This window comes from Vipera berus (genome assembly GCF_964194415.1).
Source record: "Vipera berus genome assembly, chromosome: Z".
NCBI lineage: Eukaryota > Metazoa > Chordata > Lepidosauria > Squamata > Viperidae > Vipera > Vipera berus.
This window is the reverse complement of record NC_138205.1, coordinates 11,880,086-11,900,165: the sequence shown is the minus strand read 5'-3', so window position 1 is coordinate 11,900,165 and position 20,080 is coordinate 11,880,086. Positions and strand designations below refer to the sequence as shown.

At 44.3% G+C, this 20,080-nt stretch overlaps 1 protein-coding gene across 1 annotated transcript; it reads left to right on the top strand.

The window, feature by feature from the left end:
- The first annotated feature begins 962 nt into the window (after window positions 1-962).
- Window positions 963-19,646, top strand: LOC308677980 (tRNA N6-adenosine threonylcarbamoyltransferase). Its single transcript, XM_081344735.1, has 12 exons — window positions 963-1,098; window positions 1,281-1,401; window positions 2,742-2,861; window positions 3,611-3,786; window positions 5,931-6,026; window positions 6,893-6,942; window positions 10,405-10,483; window positions 12,342-12,407; window positions 13,468-13,558; window positions 15,542-15,617; window positions 16,834-16,932; window positions 19,474-19,646. Exons 2-12 carry the CDS (start codon window positions 1,287-1,289, stop codon window positions 19,511-19,513), a joined length of 1,008 nt encoding a protein of 335 aa, XP_081200861.1. The 5' UTR covers window positions 963-1,098; window positions 1,281-1,286; the 3' UTR covers window positions 19,514-19,646.
- Window positions 19,647-20,080: the final 434 nt, after the last annotated feature.

The window sequence follows — 20,080 nt, the reverse complement described above, 5'->3', positions numbered from 1 at the left end:
GGCATTTGCTGTCAATGTATATTCTACACCAGCCACTAGAATATAAATTGAGAGGAAACCCCACTACTTACTAGCACTCATGATGTTTCCTAGTTTGGACGGTTTTTTTATCCCCATGCCATCACTCTGCTAAACAACTACATTCCTACAATACTGTCAAACTGCCTAGTAAGGCTATATTACTATTCTTCTTCTCATCTTTCCTATTGCCTATCTCCTAATCAAATCATGACTAGAGCTTTGTTGCTTGTGTGTTATGATTTATAAGCAGAGTGAGCGCCTGTTACTCGTCCCAGCTTCTGCCAACCTAGCAGTTTGAAAGCACGTAAAAATGCAAGTAGAAAAATAGGGACCACTCCGGTGGGAAGGTAACAGCGTTCCGTGCGCCTTTGGCGTCTAGTCATGCCGGCCACATGACCACGGAGACGTCCTCGGACAAGTGTTGGCTCTTCGGCTTTGAAACGGAGATGAGCACCGGCCCCTAGAGTCGGAAACGACTAGCACGCATGTGCGGGGGAACCTTTACCTTTACCTTTATTTAGTATCTTAGTATGAATTATGTTGATTGCTTATTTAGTATCTTATGACTATCACAAAGTGTTGTACCTTATGATTTATGATGAATGTATTTTTTTACCATGACTATGATCGTGATTTATCACATATTGCTTGTATGTACACTGAGAGCTTATATATACACCGGAGGCAAATTCCTCGTGTGCCCAATCACACTTGGCCAATAAAAAAAAAATTCCATTCTGTAATGAAACGTCTTCTGGAAATTAACCAAGCTCAGAAAGCACCCAAGACCCCTCACACTCTCTAATCCTCACGTGGTGGCTGTCAATTGAAAGCCGCTGGTGTATGCTGTACGGTACACGAGGGTCTTTTGTCTATCTCTAGAGCTTTAAGAAAAGGGAAAGGGCGGGGAGGACTCGATACGATTTAACCCTTTCTTTGCTGCTGGGTTTTTCCTTCCAGGATACTTTTGTTGCACGCGTGGTTTTCTCTTGTGTACTGCTGCTGCGCTGAGCTTTTCGAAATAAAGCAACGTGGGGAAGGCGGACCTGGCAGCAAGAGGGGAAAAAAAACCCGGAGGTAAGACGTAAAAGATTCATTTTCCCCCAAATTTCCTGTTCCTTGTTAGCTAAATTGCTGCCCGGCTATAACAAGGAAATCGTGCTTGGCGATCCGCAGGATCTTCGGATCGCTGCAGATTCCCGGGTGTCCGTGGCTTCTGTTGCAAGAAATCAAATTTCACTTTCTTTCGGGTATTCCAGGAAGAGATGCCCGTAGTGATCGGCTTTGAGGGCAGCGCCAACAAGATCGGAATTGGGATTGTCAGGGATGGGGAAGTGCTGAGCAATCCTCGACGAACATATGTAACCCCTCCAGGACAGGGTAGGTATCTTGATGGACAGTGGTTAATATTTATACGTATTATGTAAGGGTGCAGGTATATACATATATTTATATGTGTGTTATGTGTGTGTACACTTTTGAGAGCAGGTAACAATTTCATTTTTAATGTGTGCCAGGGTGCCCACAGTAAAAAAAAAGAGACAATAAAGGTTATCTTACCTTGTGTTATTTCCTATGAATGGTCTTATCCAGCCTGGTGCTTTCTAGTTGCACGTCAACTCCCAGAATTCCTAGTCAATGTGGTGCCAAGGAAGGGATCGTGGGAGCTGAAGTCATTGGAGATCTCCAGCCTAAAAGGGCTATGAGAGAAGATGGACCGCTTGCTGAAAGAATTCAGCATTTTTCCTGGATTTAAAGAAGTGGAGCCAGATTAATTAAAAGAAAAAAATTAATTCACTCAGTCTTAAGTGTATTTACGTAGATCTGTCCTCATGTCCTCCCCCCCAAAAAAGAGAAAACAGTTTGATTGTCCAAAATAAGGGAACAGGGCCTTTTCTGTGATGGCCCCTCCATTCTGCAATAAAGTAGAATTAGTATTATTGACAGTTATCAATCTAGAATCATTCATTTGGTGACTGAAGTTACAACAGCATTGAAAAAAAGTGACTTATGATGGTTTCTCACGCTTAGGACTGTTGCAGCATCCACATGGTCAAACTTTGGGCATTTGGCAACTGGCATGTACGTATGACAGTTGCACTGTCCTGGGGTCATGTAATCACTATTTGTAACTTTCCAGTCACCTTCCAATGAGCGAAGTCAAAGAAGAGAAGCCAGAGTTGCTTAATAACTACACTATTTATTTAACCACCACAGTGATTCACTTAACAACTTTGGCAAAAAAAAAAACTTTGTAAAATGGGTGTAATACACTTAACTGGCTCCATTGTGGTCGTAAGTCAAGGACTATCTGCACTCATTACAAGCATCTGTCCAAGTTACAAAACAAAACACAATTACAATAGCTTATGTTATAGAAAATTATAAGCTTTAGTATTAGCAGTATTAGTATTAAAGGTGATACTAGCAATTTAGCATGGCTGGCCACTTTTTTTTCTTTTTGAAGTTTAAGAAACCATGTTTTTCCTTTAAACCAAAACCATTTCTTCTGATGTGCAAAAAGTAGGGTTTTTTTTCAGGGACAGTGATGAGAAACACCGAGGCTGTATTCTAAAGAAATTAACTAAAGTTGCAAGTGTTGAGAAAGAAAACATAATTACAAATTGATCCAACAACATTAGCTCGGGCTTAGATAGCACAGAATGTGGGTCCATCTCCTTTCAACCTTGACCTTTTCCCATTTTGGTCCCACTTTGTAGGTTTCCTTCCAGGGGACACAGCACGCCACCACCGTTCTTGCGTTCTTACTGTGTTGCGTGAAGCCCTAGAAGAGGCTGCATTGAAACCTCAGGACATTGATGCAGTGGCTTTCACCAAAGGTGAATCTCTTTTCTTAAGAGACACGTGGATTCTTTAAAGCATGAGGATATCCAACCTTGGCAACTTTTAAAACTTGTGGACATCAACTCCCAGAATTCCCCAGCCACCATGGCTGGCTGCAGTAGTGGGATTCAAATACCAGAACAACTGGTTCTCTTATTGAATGCAGGCCTGGGCCTCTGAGGCCTAGAATGGACTTATGGAAGTGGCATCCACGCACTTCCGGTGGGCCGTTCTAGGCTGGGGAGGCCTTGTCCAGACCTCCAAGGCCTAGAATGGACTTCCGGAAGCAGTGTGCATTCAACCGGTTCTCCGAACTCGGCAAAATTTAGCTACCAATTCCATCGAACCGGTGTGAACCAGTTCAATCCCCACCACTGGATGGCTGGGGAATTCTGGGAGTTGAAATCCACAAGTCTTGAAAGTCGCCAAGGTTGGACTTTTAAGGTATTCTGATTAAGGATCCTTGAAGAACCTATAGCTGTACTTCATCTTCTTGTACCCTTCTTGTTGGCCATGTTGGCTGGACTTGCAGAGAACTGAAGAACCAGCATCTGAAGAACCACAACTTCTCTACTCCTAGACAATCTTCCTAATTTAAGCTTGTTTTATATGCCACAGATTGGTAGAGTAAAATCGGTGAATGGTCTATAAGGCCTACCAAAACAAATAAATCAATGCAAAATAAAATCTGAGAGCTGTGCATCAATGCTATATTGGACTTAATGCATATTTTTCCATCTTTCAGGTCCAGGGATGGGGGCTCCACTGGTGACTGTCGCTGTTGTTGCCAGAACTGTGGCCCAGTTGTGGGGGAAGCCACTTCTGGGAGTAAATCATTGTGTTGGACACATTGAGATGGGGCGGCTTGTGACCGGTGCAAAGAACCCAACAGTGTTGTACGTCAGTGGTGGGAACACTCAGGTACTGAGGAAGAGAAGGGATTTCTGGATTTGCATGTTGTGCTAAACCATGGTTTGATATAAACCATAGTATCCCAAGTTCATACATATCACTTGAAACCCAAAATCATGATTTACAGAGCAGCAGTTGAGTTCATGCCCCACCAAAATAAAAACCAGGAAACCATATCATGGCTTAGTGAAAAGCATTGTCTCAGCTTGAAACTCAATTCACATTCTGTGCTAAATAATCTACAGTTGGTTCGCAGTGGCCAGGTTTACAAGACATATGAGAAACAAAGCAATCTATGTTATAGTTTAGTGCAGGGGTAGCCAACCTTGGCTCTTTTATGCTGGCCACAGTTGCCTTCCCCTGGTTTAGTGCACATAAGCACTTCTGAGCAGGCAGTGTTGTTAAGTTTCTTAATTCTGTCGTGGAAACACCCAATGGAAAAGACAAGAGACAGCAACACAAAACAATAATTCTTACTTTAAGATTCAGAGGTTTGTTTTTCTAATAATTTGGAACATAGCATAATAACATAGCATCACTTACAATTAACAAAACCATTGCAATGAGGACCATATGGCAATAGCAGATTCCGAAGGACAGCTATAGGCCAATGGCGTAAGCCAACATTTTTATAGTTTTCTTCCACTGACCACCCACTCATAACCTTTATTTTGCAAAAGCATTTCCCTGTTCCTTTGTGCTGACCAGCAGTTTCCAAATGCACCCGTTTACATCTGAAACCTCTATACATCTGCTACTTTCACATCCTCTTTTCCCACGGGTACTATACTGGTACAAGGCTGGAAGACACCAGCTGAGAATACCATGAGCGAGGCAAGAATAGAGAGTGGAGAGGACTGGAATTAATTAGGATAGGATAGGATAGGATAGGATAGGATAGAATCCTGCGAATTTACAAGACAGATGGCATAGGGAACAAAAGCTGTTACAGAATTTGGTAGTCCTGCTGGAAATACGTCAAAACGTCCTCCCAGAGGGGAGCAACAAAAACAGACCTTGAAGGGGGTATGTGGGGTCTCTAACAATGCTTCGACTCTAAGCACGAATAAGTGCTTATAAGCAGCATCCTGATAAAACGGGAGCAAGCTTCCTATAATCATCTCACCTGTCCTTCTATCTGAGGCACTGCTGCCACCAAACCAGACAGTGTTGCAGTTCGTTAAAATGCTCTCAATCGTGCAATCTGTAAAAAGTGGCCAGGACAGAAAGAGAAAGATGTGTTCTCCTCATCACACGCAGGAAATGCAGACGCAGGTTTGCACGCTTCCCTAAAGATGATGTATGAAGAAACCAAGTCAGATTTTTAGTCATCTGCACACCCCGACACTTAATACTGTTGACCGCCTCCACAGTTGCAGCCTTGATACAAAGTCCAGCACTGTCAAAAAGCTTGATGTGAAAAGAAGACAGTGTTGTTGTTGTTGTTGTTAGTTGCGAAGTCGTGTCCGACCCATCGCGACCCTATGGACAATGTTCCTCCAGGCCTTCCTGTCCTCTACCATCTTCTGGAGTCCATTTAAGCTCACGCCTACTGCTTCAGTAACTCCATCCAGCCACCTCATTCTCTGTCGTCCCCTTCTTCTCTTGCCCTCAATCTTTCCCAGCATTAGGCTCTTCTCCAGTGAGAAGACTCACTGGAGAAAGAAGACAGTAGTAACCTTGAAACTGCAGGAGACAGGTTTGCTCTGATAGCATCTGTCCAGCCAATAACATCTGGTCCAAACCATCATTTTCCAGTGCTCCTCAGTAGAGCAGGAACTCCAAGTTGGACTTTCTTTGTAGTCACCTGTGTCCTCTGGAACTCCATTCTCCTTGAAGTCCACATGACGCCGTTTCAGAAAGCTTTAAAGACTTGGCTTTTCCAGCAGGCCCTGGGACAGCGTGGCTTAGGACTCCACTTGTTGATTTACGTGTTGTAGTGCACAGTTCATTTTGTGTATTCCCCAGAGATAGGCCTCACCAAACACATTGCTGTTTTGCTTTAATTTATCTTGCCATGCTATTGTTTTGAACCTAATGATTTCCAACTAAGAAGGTGGGGGGAAAAACTTTGGTTGGCCCATCTGGATCTCAGGAACATCAAGTGTAAGTGAAGGGGGTTATAACTGTGTCTGCCTCTTCCTCCCATCCAGGTCATTGCATACTCTGAGCATCGCTATCGTATATTTGGGGAAACTATAGACATTGCTGTGGGAAACTGCCTGGATCGTTTTGCTCGAGTGTTGAAGGTAAATACGGCTCAGCAAAGATGAGAATGCAAGTTGGCTTCGTTAGATGGTATGTATTATGGGACTTTTTTCTGAATGTACACATTTGGAAGAGGTTCAGTAGGGCTGTGTGGTGTACCAGAGATCCTTTGAGGCTGAGAAAATAACTATGGCAGGGGTCTTCAGACCTGGCCCTTTTATGACTTGTGGACTTCAACTCCCAGAATTCCTCAGCCAGCATGCCGGGCCGATGAATTCTGGGAGTTGAAGTCAACAAGTCATAAAAGGATCAGGTTTGAAGACCCCTGAACTATGGGGTCTATTTTCTCCCTGATTATTTCATGAAGACACAGATGAAACTGGAGGAGGAGCATAACCTGGTACATGTCTATGGAGATTCTCAGTCATCCAGGTCGTGGGTGTATAAAAGGTGCTTTTCCTTGAGGAAGATGTTTTGGTTCTCATCCAAGAAGCATCATCTCCAATCAAGATGTGCTGACTTGTAGATCAGAGGAGTTGGACTCTTAACATCCAAAGTCTGCCAAGTTGGGTTATCCTAATACTTTGCAGTTTAGCCTCTGAATATGTACAGGAGAGTAAATTGCATGTACAAGAAGGAAATGTCAGCCAAAACAGTATTACAGATAGTCTTTGAAAGTCTTTGCTTTCTTTTGCTAGAGTCATTCTACTTCTATTTGCAGGTCTATATCTTTTTCTTATTTTATCCATTTTTTTTTGTCTTCTGCTGTCTCCAGGTACTGCAGTGTCCACTGTCCATGGACCTTGTGTCTGTCCTATTGATGATTGTTAAGTCAGGTCATTGATGATTGCCAAGCCAGTTATTATTATTGTCGAAATCTGATTCTTTCATTCACTTCTTGACTTAGATCTCAAATGATCCCAGTCCAGGCTACAACATCGAACAGATGGCCAAGAAGTAAGTCATAACAAGGGGAAAACTCTCACGCAATCATTTTCTTTGTTCTGTTAAATGTATTTTATAGATACTAGACGTGGGTTCCATATCCTTAGTTTGGACCAAAATTAAATAATTTTGACAAATAGACAAAATCTTCAGAAAGGATCTCAGAAGGCCATAGGAAAACGTTAGCAGGATCCATCTCTTTTCCATGGGTGTATTTAGTAGATTATGTTGACATTATCCATTTAATCGTGTCTGACTTGGCAATGCCATGGGCCAGATCTCTCCACATCTTCCAGTCTTGCACTATTCCTTTGAGTTGTTCTATGCTCTGCCTGGTGTCAGCTTTTATAGTGTCCAGCCATTGTGTTCTTTGACAGCCTGGTTTCCTTTTACTGCTAACTCTCCCCAACATGATTGCTTTCTCCAGTGAACTCCCCCACTTGACATGGCCAAAGTAAGCGAGGTGCGATTTTGTGATTCTATTTAGTAAGAAAATTACCCTAACTGGCCTCTTCTGAAGTCTGCATTTTCAACAAATGATGATCCAAATAAGATCCTCACATATTAAACTAAGTCAAGCAAAAGATATTGGTTGCAGTTCCTTTTCTGCTACATGCTGTAAAGATAAACCTGCAGGGCGATGGCATTTAAAGAGAAGGTAATGGTCCTTCTCTCATCTTTTGAGAAATAGAAGCCGGCTACATTGCTCTGTTTCTTGGGGTTTTTTTGCAAGGTGAGGGTTATTTGGGTTCCGCAGAGCTGGGTTTCTCCTCCTTAGCAACGTTAAGCTCTGTGGAGTTCATGGTGCCTGGGGAATTCTGGGAGTTGAAGTCCACACGGCTTGAAGTTGCTAAGGTTGAGAAACAAAGCTCTAGAGCAGTGATGGCAAACCTTTTAGAGACCGAGTGCCCAAACTGCAACCCAAAACCCACTTATGTATCGTCGGGTGCCGGGTGGGCGTGGCCCATTGGGTGGGCGTGGCCCATTGGGTGGGCGTGGCCCATTGGGTGGGCATGGCTGTGGTGGTAACGGCAGACTGGGTGGGACTAAAAACAGTGGCGTAGCGTGGGTTGTCAGCACCCGGGGCAAGGCAAGTAATTTGCGCCCCCTAACCTGTGGATTTTAGCACTCGAGTCTCTTCCACTAGCTCAGGAATTCTGGGAGTTGAAGTCCATGAGTCATAAAAGAGCCAAGGTTGCCTACCCCTGAGTTAGGTTCAAGGCAAAAAAGGGTCTCTGGAGAAGAGGGAAAATGCTAGTTTAAAACTGAAACAAGGCAACTTTAAGGTGCCTCAGCTGTGATTTAGGATGAGACAAAGAGAGGACATGGCGTTGAAAATGGTTAATGGGGCATGTTTGTTCCACTCTTAGTGGACGTCAGGATAAACCCCACGAGAGAATGACCTTACAACAGATGTGAATAGGCTTGGACTACGTTTGTAGATTGAGTGCATACATCACATGGAGCGATGATGGGCTTCATCAAGATTTATGATCCCACAATTGGCTAGTTTTCTCCATCTTGTCCTAAACCCTGGATACCAACCACGGTTTATGGCTTAGCATGTGGCGTGGGGTTGACCCAACATGTTAGGCGACAAACAATGACTTCCAACTTACAATGCCTCAGCTTCCCAAGGTTATTCCAAAGCCAGAAAAGCCAACCAACCCACCCTGCAGCTTTGCCTGCTTAGGCTGAACCCCAGGAATTCATACTTAAAGTTGGGAACTTTAACTGAGTTTCCGAGTGAGGTACTATCAATCCTTCTCTTTGTACCTTTATCCACATCCATAACAATAAGAGAGTTGGAAGGGACCTTGGAGGTCTTCTAGTCCAACCCCCTGCTCAAGCAGGAGACCCTATACAATTTGAGTAGTCTCCTCTTAAAAACTTCCAGTGATGGAGCAGCCACGATTTCTGGTGGCAAGCTGTTCCACTGGTTAATTAATTGTCCTCACTGTCAGGAAGTTTCTCCTTAATTCCAGGATGTTTCTCTCCTTGATTAGTTTCCATCTATTGTTTCTTGTCCTGCCTTCTGGTGCTTTGGATGTATAAGTTCACACACACACACACACACACACACACCATTCTTTGCTGTCATGTCACCCCAGTGATACGTTTGGTTTGCCATTAGGGTGCTGTGTGAATGTGGTCTTTAAATAAACCGCTGTTTATTAAATAAAACAGTTTTTTAAAAAAAAAACAACAAACCCCCTTTAAATAAAAGGGAAAGTCTGTAGCTTGGGAGTTTGGAGAGAGAAATGTTTTGACACAGTTAATGTGTGTTTCTGTGACGTTCACGAAGCCCCGGTTGAATGACATGAAACGAATCCCAGTTTATGGCCAATTTGGGGAAGGCGGCATCTGAGCGCTCGTTTTCCCCGCACCGGGTCCGGTCAAATTCACACACTCTTGAGCCAATCGAACGCATCCTTGTCTTTTAATCCTGTTCGCGCTCCAGAAACTGAGATTGAAGGCAGAAGAAGAGTTCAAGCTTTTAATGGGGGGGGGCGAGGGCTGCTTTTCTGCATTCCAGCAGGACAGGATTTATTTATTTTTTTATTTTTTATTTTTAAAAAAGCGCCTTTTGCAGAACAGAGACAGCACGGGCGCGCCCACAAACACACACACACACGCACACGCACCCGACCACGTCCTCTCGCCCCCAAAGTCTGCATGCACGGTTGGATCGGCAACCTGCCGACGCAGCTTTCGTTCCAGAGCAGGGACCCCCGGAGAGACGCTGCAGCGATCCTCCCCCCGCGGGAAATCCACCCTCTTTCAAGCCCCGCCGCGCCCCCCCCCCGCCTTTGGCAACCCCGGGAGCGCCTTGGGAGAGCCTCCGCAGCGGAGCCCCGGGCTTGCAGGAGGGCCGCGCTCTGTGCACGCTCAGGAGCCGCCTTCTCCTTTGCGGGGGGGGGAGGAGGGAGAGAAGGCTTCCGTCCAGCGCCGGAGCGAAGGCGGAGCGGCCCGAAGGAGGAGTCACGCTGTGTGGTTGTGTGTTTGTGTGTGTGTGTGTGGCGCGCCGTGGGGCGTCAGGCCCTTCCCGGCTGGGGCTCCGGTGCCTCCGCCCTGCCGGATCCCGGCGCCGTCGAGCGCGCCCCCCCAGATGTTGCGCCCGGTGCGGCCGGCCCCCCCTGCACCCCCCACGCTACGCCACTGACTAAAAAGTTCAATCAATCAATTCCAACTTTGCAGGATTTTTTTTCCCCTGCGAAAAGTTGAAATTGATTGATTGATTGAACCTTTTTTTTTTTGCACACGGAGGTGGAGGCCTAAAGCGAAAAGGTTTTATAAAACCCAGCTGAAGGCCTGGGAGTGGGGTGACGGTGCACGTGCCCACAGAGAGGGCTATGCATGCCACCTGTGGCACCCGTGCCATAGGTTCGCCAGCACGACTCTAGAGACACCATATCTTAGATTACAGCTCAATACAGGAGAAGGACATTCAACGCTTCCCCCTTTCTTCTACAGGGGTCAAAGGTTGGTCGAGCTTCCCTATACAGTGAAAGGCATGGACGTGTCGTTCTCTGGGATTCTGTCCCACATAGAGGTAGGATTCTAATCCCACAAAGCAGCAGTTGGAAATTTAGTGGGGAACTTTTCTCTTTTTAAATGCTGTCTTTAAGAACGCAACCAAGTCAACTCCCAGCCAATCCAGTGGGTCTCCAAATTGCTCAGCAGGTTAACCCTTGGATGCAACACCACCAGGAAATGATACATTTGCTAGGAGCTGAGCTCAAATGAAAGGAGCTTGAAATGCTTGTCCTTTCTTCATGGCTGCCTGTTATGGCTATTTATATCTTTGCCCATTGTGGTGTTTTTGGGATGCTGCTATGCTCTTACCTCTGACTTGTGAGTCTCAAAGGGGTATGTGGTTGTCAATAGCAGGAACAGGATAGAGCAGTAGAGCACCTTTAGCCAGATTCAACCTGCCTTCAGGTTGCTCACCTGGCTTGCCCAGCTTGCAAAAATACTTGGTTCTATTTTCCTTCCATTGTTTTCCTCAGTTACGGTGAGCTGCCTAAGATCACCGTCTGAGGTAGGCAGCCCTGTCAGTCTTTAAACAAAATAAACATGACTGCTTCTAAAATAATAATCTTTTAACTAATATGTCCCACCCTCCTGTATAATGAGCCATTCTGGCCCTTAAAGACAAGCAGCTTCATTCTGTACCATTTTCAACACCCCAGAATTATTATAAGAGCTGTGGTGGCCCAGTGGTTAGAATGTAGTATAGCAGTCTAAATTTGCGTTCCCACTGTCAGGAGTTCGATCCTGACTGGCTCAAAGATTTTTATCCCAGAGCTGTAACCGTATTAAATACTACTCTATAGTGCAACATTGAAGTGCAATATTGGGGGCAGTGCAATGGTGAATAGAAGGGAAAGGATGTTTGTATATAAGGTATGTTCTTATTTGTGGTTTTTACTTTTGTGTAGTGTGCACTTTGGACAGCGCTTAATTTCGTTGTGAGATACACAGTGACAATAAAGATTATTCTGTTCTATTCTATTCTATTCTATTCTATTCTATTCTATTCTATTCTATTCTATTCTATTCTATTCTATTCTATCCGATCCGATCCTATCCTATCCTATCCTATCCTATCCTATCCTATCCTATCCTATCCTATTCTGTTTATTCTGTTTATTCTATCCTATCCTATCCTATTCTATCCTATTCTATCCTATTCTATCCTATCCAATATTTTTTATTCTATTTATTCTATCCTATCCTATCCTATCCTATCCTATTTATTCTATTCTATCCTGTCCTGTCCTGTCCTGTCCTGTTCTGTTCTATTCTGCCTTTCCATCCTTCCAAAGTTGGTAAAATGAGAACCCAAATTGTTGGGGGCAATATGCTGACTCTGTAAACTGCTTAGAGAGGGTTGTAAAGCACAATGAAGCGGTATATAAATCTACTCAAAGTGATATTGCTATTGTTATTTCCTCACTTTTGGTTCCAAAAATGATTTCTCTGATATACAATCCTTATTCTGAAAAGAGGGATACTCCCTTATTTTGTTAGCAAAATACTACTAAACGTTACCGAATATTATTATATTACTATTTTGTCAGCAAATATTAATATTACTAGGGGAAAAAAACCCCAAATGGTAGCATGTTCATGTCATCAGTACAGGTAGTCCTTGTTTAGTGACTGCCTTGTTAAGTGACCCTCCACATGACAGTGATGAAAAAGCCACTTTATGACCAATCCTCACTTTTATGATCTTCGCAGGTCCACAAGGCAAAAGAAAGCCGAAACAAGATTATAAGCACAGTTGCAGTTTCATTTAGTGTTCACTTAATGGCCAACTTGCTGGTCCCAGTCGTGGTTGCTAAATGAGGACTGTCTGTAATAGATAACAATCAATAACAAGGATTCACGCTGTTCTCTTGTAGGACGTGGCCCACAGAATGCTGTCTGCAGAAGAATGCACTCCAGAGGACCTCTGCTTCTCTCTACAGGTAAGGAACTAATTAGGTCTGGATCGAAGAGCATGTACTGTAGAGCAGGGGTCTCCAACCTTGGCAACTTTAAGACTTGTGGACTTGTGCAAAATCAGCACAATTTTGTACCTTTGCCTAGTATAGTGTTTCTCAACTTTGGCGCCTTGATGATGGGTGGACTACAGCTCCCAGAACTTCTCATTAAATCATGTAATTTTGATGCATCTGATATGACATCTACTGGATTCCCACTGTAGATGATGGGAATGCGATAGATATCATATAACTTTTTTAATAGATGGAAATGCGGTAGATGTAATAACTTTTTTGATAGATAGGAATGTGGTAGATGTAATACTACTTTATTGATAGATGGGAATGTGGTAGATGTAATATAACTTTTTTAATAGAAGGTGGGACCCAGAATTCCCCACCAGCATGCATATGCCGCAGCAGTGGGATTCAGCCGGTTCTCACCACTTCGGTAGAACCGGTAGCTAATTTTTTTTGTTGCCCAGGCCCAGAATGGACTTTCAGAAGCGGCATCCACACAGAGAACCGGTTGATCACATATTTGAATCCCACCACTGATGTGCTATATAGCTTTTGTGACAACTGTCTTGGTTGCTGTCATAATCCAAGACCGTGTAGAGGGCAGAAGGAGGACAGAAGGAAAAACCACCCACCAAGGCAATGATTGGATAACAGGGGATTGAGCCAGGGCCAAGAAAGTAACTTGAGGAAACAGCTCACTCAAGCCCCTCCTCGTTTCGTACAAAATAAGGTAGAAAAATGTCATTCGGTTATTAGCTGTTACACTAAAAATACTACTGATCTACAAGGCATTGGTTTCTTAGTCTGGTCAACCTTGTAGGGCTGACAGATTAAGCCCCCAGAATGGGAGGAATAGGCCTGTAGGTTCCTGTTATCAGCACCTAGAAAATATTTACTTCTTTGACATCAGGTGTAAAGGTTGATTTATATTGCATGCATAGATAGAGGAGGATGGGCACCCCTAGTTGAGAACTGAACAGAAAGCTTCTAAATTCTGATCCTATAATTTCTCCTTCTCCATCAGGAGACGCTCTTTGCAATGCTGGTGGAGATCACCGAACGGGCCATGGCACATACTGGCTCCAGTGAGGCCTTAATTGTGGGCGGCGTTGGCTGTAAGTGATTTGGGTGGATGCTGGATCAGGAATTCTGGGAGTTGAAGTCCATGAGTCATAAAAGAGCCACGGTTGCCTACCCCTGGGCTAGATGGAGAAGTTAAAAAATATCCCAAAGGTCAGAGAAGGCAAGCTGCACTGATGCCAAGCAAACTATCTAGGAAGGTCCATGAAATCCACAGACATGGAGTATCTGTTGAAGGAAAGTTTCTTTTTTTTGTTTGTTGTATAGGAAGCTGTAAAATGGCTAATAGGTAGTCCTTGGTTTGTGTCTACTTCTTCAGCAACCATTCAAAGTTATGGTGATGCTGAAAAAAAGGGATTTTTATAGCCACCTTATAGCAACCTTACAACAATCTGGGCGCACAGATGCCCACTTGCAGTTATGATGAAGCAGCGAGCTGCCTCATGTGATAGCCATTTGCGGGCTTCCCACAAAGCCAATGGGGAAGCCAGCAGGAAAGATTGCAAATCATTCCAGTAAGTAGCTCCTGCTTTTACTCCCGAGAAACCTACTACAGACCCAAGGACCTCGTACTCCATAGCACCCCTGTCGGTCCACACTTTGTAGAGCACATCTGCCTGCAGCAACTCACTCCTGCTCCTCCTAGCCCACCTGCACTGCACAGAACCATTTTTACCCTCGCTAGTCCTTACGCTCCCCAATATCCATCTGAGACCCTTGCTGGCCCACCAGCATTCCCCAGGGCCTGCTGTGAAGCTGCTTCCTTGTTCCACCACAATGTTCTCTCAGGACTGGGAAACTGACTTTGAACGTCTCCAGGCAGTGACGCCTTGAACAGATTTTTGCTCTACTTTTTGAAGATTGCCTTGTTCAGAATCGTGGTTTCTGAACCTTGGTTTCTGAATCGTGGTTTGTGAATGGTGGTTTCCTGCTTTAAGCCCCTTCCAATTCTTCCCTTTCTAGGTCTCTTTCACATTATGAGATTGGCTCCCAAATTTCCTCTCAGATGAACTCCCTTTTTACAACCCTGTAATCTCTTTATTCAGAGTAGAGTCGAGGTACCGGTAACTGAATAGAGCTGAGCGTTTACTGTCTGGATGCCCTTCCTGGCGCCTACGGGGAATTCACAGCAGATATTTTTTTCTTCGTGCCTTAAAAGTGAAACATCTGCCTCTACCTAGGATTGAACTCTTAACCTTCCAAGTGGGAGGGAGTGTCTTCTCCGCTAGGCCACCACGCTGCTCCCTTCTTGCCCTTAGATCATGGCCCACACGCCTGTGGCATCTTTGGGAAAAAGTGTCCCAAATTCCCTAATCCTTTTTATCAATTCCATTTCAAGGGTCAGATGGATTATCCCAGACCAGGGGTAGGCAACCTCGGCTCTTTTATGACTCATGGACTTCAACTCCCAGAATTCCTGAGTCAGCTGTGCTGACTCAGGAATTCTGGGAGTTGAAGTCCATGAGTCATAAAAGAGCCGAGGTTGCCTACCTCTGTCCCAGACTAATTAAGGCAGCTATGATCTCTCTTCTTTTTCTAGTCCATGGGTGGAGCCCAGTTAATGCTGTTTTTTCAGGATTCACTATGGTTTTTATTATTATTTTTTTGTTTTAATTCTTGGCCATCACCTTGACATACAGTTTTCCTGGCAACATTTTCAGAAATAGTTTGCCATTGCCTTGATCTTTCTAGGCCTGAGGGGAAAAAAGTCTGGCTCAAAGCCCCCGAGTGGGCTTTGTGCGTAAGGCTCATGGTCTTCTGGTTTCTGACCTGGTGCATTTAATAACCATTGGACAAACCGACAGAACCCCAAGAAAGATTGGTCTATTAGAGTCTTCTCCGCCTTAGCTACTTTAAGATGTGTAGACTTCAACTCCCAGAATTCCCTAGCCAACAAGGCTGGCTGAAGAATTCTGGGAGTTGAAGTCCACATATCTTAAAGCAGTCCAGATGGAGAAACGTTGATCTACTAGATGGGGTGTTTCTTTCAACAAGGGAGACTGCTCCTTTCTTTGTAGGTAACGAGCGACTTCAAGAGATGATGGGGATCATGTGCAGAGAGAGAGGGGCTCGACTCTTTGCAACTGATGAGAGGTGAGAATCCCCCCACCCTCCATCTTCTTCCCAAGATCCTCCTAGACCTAGACTTAGCTTCCTGGCATCTGTTAGGGGTATGTAAGTCCACCATTTCCTTCAGAGACTCAGTTGTGCATATTAGCAGCAAAAGCAGCCGGACAACTTTATAAAGCATTTGTAAGACCACACTTAGAATACTGCATCCAGTTTCGGCCACTGTATTATAAAAAAGATGTTGAGATTCTGGAAAGACTGCAGAAAAGAGCCACAGAGATGAATAGGAGGCTGGAGGCTAAAACATACAAAGAACAGTTGCAGGAACTCAGTATGGCTAATCTAGTGCAAAGAAGGACTAGGTGTGACATAATAGTAGTGTTCCAATGTCTAAGGCAGACATGTCAAACTCGCGACGTCACGTGATGCCGGGTGATGTTATCGGGACTGTTTTGCCATTGCCGGCAATGGAGTGGGAATGGCTTCCGCATGACGCGTCAGCAGTTTGACACCCCTGATCTAAGGGGCTGCCACAAAGATGGGGGGGAGGGTCAACCTATTCTCCGAAGCACCAGAAGTCAGGACAAGAAGCAATAGATGGAAACTGATCAAGGAGAGAAGCAACCTAGAACTAAGGAGAAACTTCCTAACAGTGAGAACAATTAACCAGTGGAACAACTTGTTTCCAGAATTTGTGGGTGCTCCATCACTGGAGGCTTTTAAGATGAGGCTGGACAGCCCTTTGTCTGAAATGGTATAGGATTTGCTGCTTGAGCAGTGGTTGGACTAGAAGATCTCCAAAGTCTCTTCCAATTCTATTATAACTTGTAGGATCTAAGCAGCCTAACAAAACCAGGGTGGGCCTTCTGTTGCTTGAATCCTGCTATAAGGTCTTCTGCTTCAGCAGAGGGGTTTGACTAGAAGACTTCCCAGGTCCCTTCCCACTCTATTCTGATTGATTGAACCTATTTCCGTTGTATCCTCAATAGTTTTGGCAATATCAAATGTTAGTCCATCCATAAATATCAGTGGCTTGAATCCAATTATTTGCCTGAGTCTCTCTTAGACTCAACTAAGCTGCAAGTAGCAAATTTGGAAAGTGATGCAGTTAACACCATGCTGTTGTAGAGCTTCCTTGAGTTTAGGCTTTGCAAGAGAACAGAAGAGGGCCTGTGCTCAGAAAGGCTCTCCTTTTTTAAAAAAAAATTCTCCAATTCCTCATGACCAATTTCGTACCCAGGTTCTGCATTGACAACGGCGCCATGATCGCACAAGCTGGTTGGGAAATGTTTCAGTCTGGTCAAGTCACAGCACTCGAAGATTCATGGATTACGCAAAGGTGATTGTCCTAATTTCCAATGTTGTTGTTAGTTGTGAAGTCGTGTCCGACCCATCGCGACCCCATGGACAACGTTCCTCCAGGCCTTCCTGTCCTCTACCATCTTCTGGAGTCCATTTAAGCTCACGCCTCCTGCTTCAGTGACTCCATCCAGCCACCTCATTCTCTGTCGTCCCCTTCTTCTCTTGCCCTTAATCTTTCCCAGCATTAGGCTCTTCTCCAGTGAGTCCTTCCTTCTCATTAGGTGGCCAAAGTATTTGAGTTCCGGCTTCAGGATCTGGCCTTCTGAAGAGCAGTCAGGGTTGATCTCCTCTAAGACTGACCGGTTTGATCGCCTTGCAATCCAGGGGACTCGCGGGAGTCTTCTCCAGCACCATAGTTCAAAGGCTTCAATTCTTTGGCACTCAGCCTTTCTTATGGTCCAACTTTCACAGCCATACATTGCAACTGGGAAGACCATAGCCTTGACTATATGTACTTTTGTTGGCAGGGTGATGTCTCTGCTTTTTAGTGTGCTGTCTAGATTTGCCATGGCTTTCCTCCCCAGGAGCGTCTTTTAATTTCTTGGCTGCAGTCCCCATCTGCAGTGATCTTGGAGCCCAGGAAAATAAAATCTGTCACTACCTCCATTTCTTCCCCATCTATTTGTCAGGAATTGAGAGGGCCGGATGCCATGATCTTGGTTTTCTTAATGTTTAGTTTCAACCCAACTTTTGCACTCTCCTTCTTTACTCGCAACAAGAGGCTCTTTAGTTCCTCTTCACTTTCTGCCATTAGAGTGGTATCATCTGCATATCTTAGGTTGTTGATATTTCTCCTGGCAATTTGAATTCCAAGTTTTGATTCATCTAGCCCTGCCTTTCTCATGATGTGCTCTGCATATAAGTTAAACAGGCAGGGTGACAGTATACAGCCTTGCCGGACTTGTACAAGGGAAAATACTGTAATTGTGGAATTAGTGGAAATGGGGCACGGAAGTACCGAGGCATTTAATTTATTTAGATCCTTACTAAATCAGACATCTTTGAAGCTGTGGCTTTACTCGGTCTTTTTAACTCCACCTTTTTAAAACTTCCTGCAATTGTGCACCTCTAAATACAGGGAATCCTCCAGTTAGGACCACAACTGAGCCCAGAATTTATGTGGCTAAGCGAGAAATTGGTTAAGGGAGTTTTGTCCCATTTTACGACTTTTCTTCCCACATTTGGTAAGTGAATCACCATAGTTGTTAAATCAGCAACATGGTGGTTCACTGAATCTGTCTTCCCCATTGACTTTGCTTGTCAGGTCGCAAAAGGGGATCACGGGACCCAGGGACTTTGCAACCGTCATAAATACGAACCAGTTGTCAAGCATCTGAATGTAAATCATACGACCATGGGGATGCTGCAACGTTCCTAAGTGTGAAAAATGGTCATAAGTCACTTTTTTCAATTGCCGTTGTAACTTCGAACGGCTACTAAATGGACTGTTGTAAGTCGAGGACCACCTGTGCAGATGCAGAAAATGCAGTGACTCTCTATGGCTGTGGAGATTCTCAGTCATCCAGGTCATGGTCGTCTCAAGGTCCTTTTTCAGGAGGCAACTGGACTTTCTTGTTTTTCTTTGAAGATGTTTCACTTCTTATCCTAGACGTTTCTTCCGTTCCGACTGGATGGTGGGGAATGGAAGGATTTATATTCCTTGCAGACAGCTGGTCATTTGCACACTTTTAGAGAGTTGTTGAGGCCATTTGGAGGTTTACCTGTATCCTCAGGGTCACCTGAGTAGTGCAAATGTGTGTGGAGCCTTCTTGGCTGCCTCAGTGACTCCCTAAAAGAATGCAAATGACCAGCTGTCTGCAAGGAATATAAATCCTTCCATTCCTCACCATCCAGTCGGAGCTGAAGAAACTTCTTGGATGAGAAGTAAAACGCCTTCAAAAGAAAAACAAGAAAGTCCAGTTGCCTCCTGGAAAAGTACCTTGAGACAGTAAACTCTCTAGTTAAGCAAACAGTTCCCTGCATGTTTGCAATTAAGAGGTTGGGAGTCCAAATTTGAGGGCAAATCAGCCTGATTATGGCTGCAGCTTTGTATCCCTTCCCATCCCCTCCACTTTTAAAGGCCTCTTAAAGCTATTTGATATGTGTTTAAGGTAAAGGTTCCCCCGCACATGCGTGCTAGTCGTTTCCAACTCTAGGGGTCAGTGCTCATCTCCATTTCAAAGCTTGTCCGAGGACGTCTGTGGTCATGTGGCCGCTATGACTAGACGCCAAAGGCGCACGGAATGCTGTTACCTTCCCACCGTAGTGGTCCCTATTTTTCTACTTGCATTTTTACGTGCTTTCGAACTGCTAGGTTGGCAGAAGCTGGGATGAGTAACAGGCGCTCACTCTGTTACGCGGCACTCGGGATTCGACTCGCCAAACTGCCGACCTTCTGATCGACAAGCTCAGCGTCCTTACCCACTGAGCCACTGCGTGTTTACTCAGAGGTAAATTGGATCCTTAGAGGAATGGATACCCACTCAAATGGATGCTTGTGTGCTTTCATTCTTTCCAGGTATCGTACAGACGAAGTGGAGGTAACGTGGCGAGACTAAGGGTTTCTCTTTGCCTGAAAATCTTCTTCAGTTTGGAAGCCGTGAAGAAAAGGCAGCTGCAAGGCTCATTAGATACACCTTTTTTAAAAATGTACTTTTTCACCTAAAATAAATGATTTGATTTTGTAGGAAAGGGCTCTACAGTGTGTCTGTGCTGGATCCGTTAGGATGAAAAGTGGCTTTTGAGAAAAAACAAAGGGCACATTAAGAAGAATGGTCCTAACAGTGAGGACAATTAACCAGTAGAACGGCTTGCCTTCAGAAATCATGGGCACTCCATCATTGGAGGTTTTTAAGAAGAGACTGGACAGTCACTTCTCTGAGATGATACAGGTTCTCCTGCTTGAGTGGGGGGCTGGACTAGAAGACCTCCAAGGTCCCTTCCAGCTCCTATTCTATTCTATTCTATTCTATTCTATTCTATTCTATTCTATTCTATTCTATTCTATTCTATTCTATTCTATTCTATTCTATTCTATTCTATTCTATTCTTATTCTACAATCTGTTTATTCTATTCTATTCTATTCTATTCTATTCTATTCTATTCTATTCTATTCTATTCTATT

Excerpts from the sequence above, each read along its gene's own strand:
- LOC308677980 (XM_081344735.1), top strand. The coding sequence starts at position 1,287 with ATGCCCGTAGTGATCGGCTTTGAGGGCAGCGCCAACAAGATCGGAATT. Across the intron at positions 1,402-2,741 it reads TGTAACCCCTCCAGGACAGG|GTTTCCTTCCAGGGGACACA; the intron begins GTAGGTATCTTG and ends CCCACTTTGTAG. Across the intron at positions 6,027-6,892 it reads GTTTTGCTCGAGTGTTGAAG|ATCTCAAATGATCCCAGTCC; the intron begins GTAAATACGGCT and ends TTCTTGACTTAG.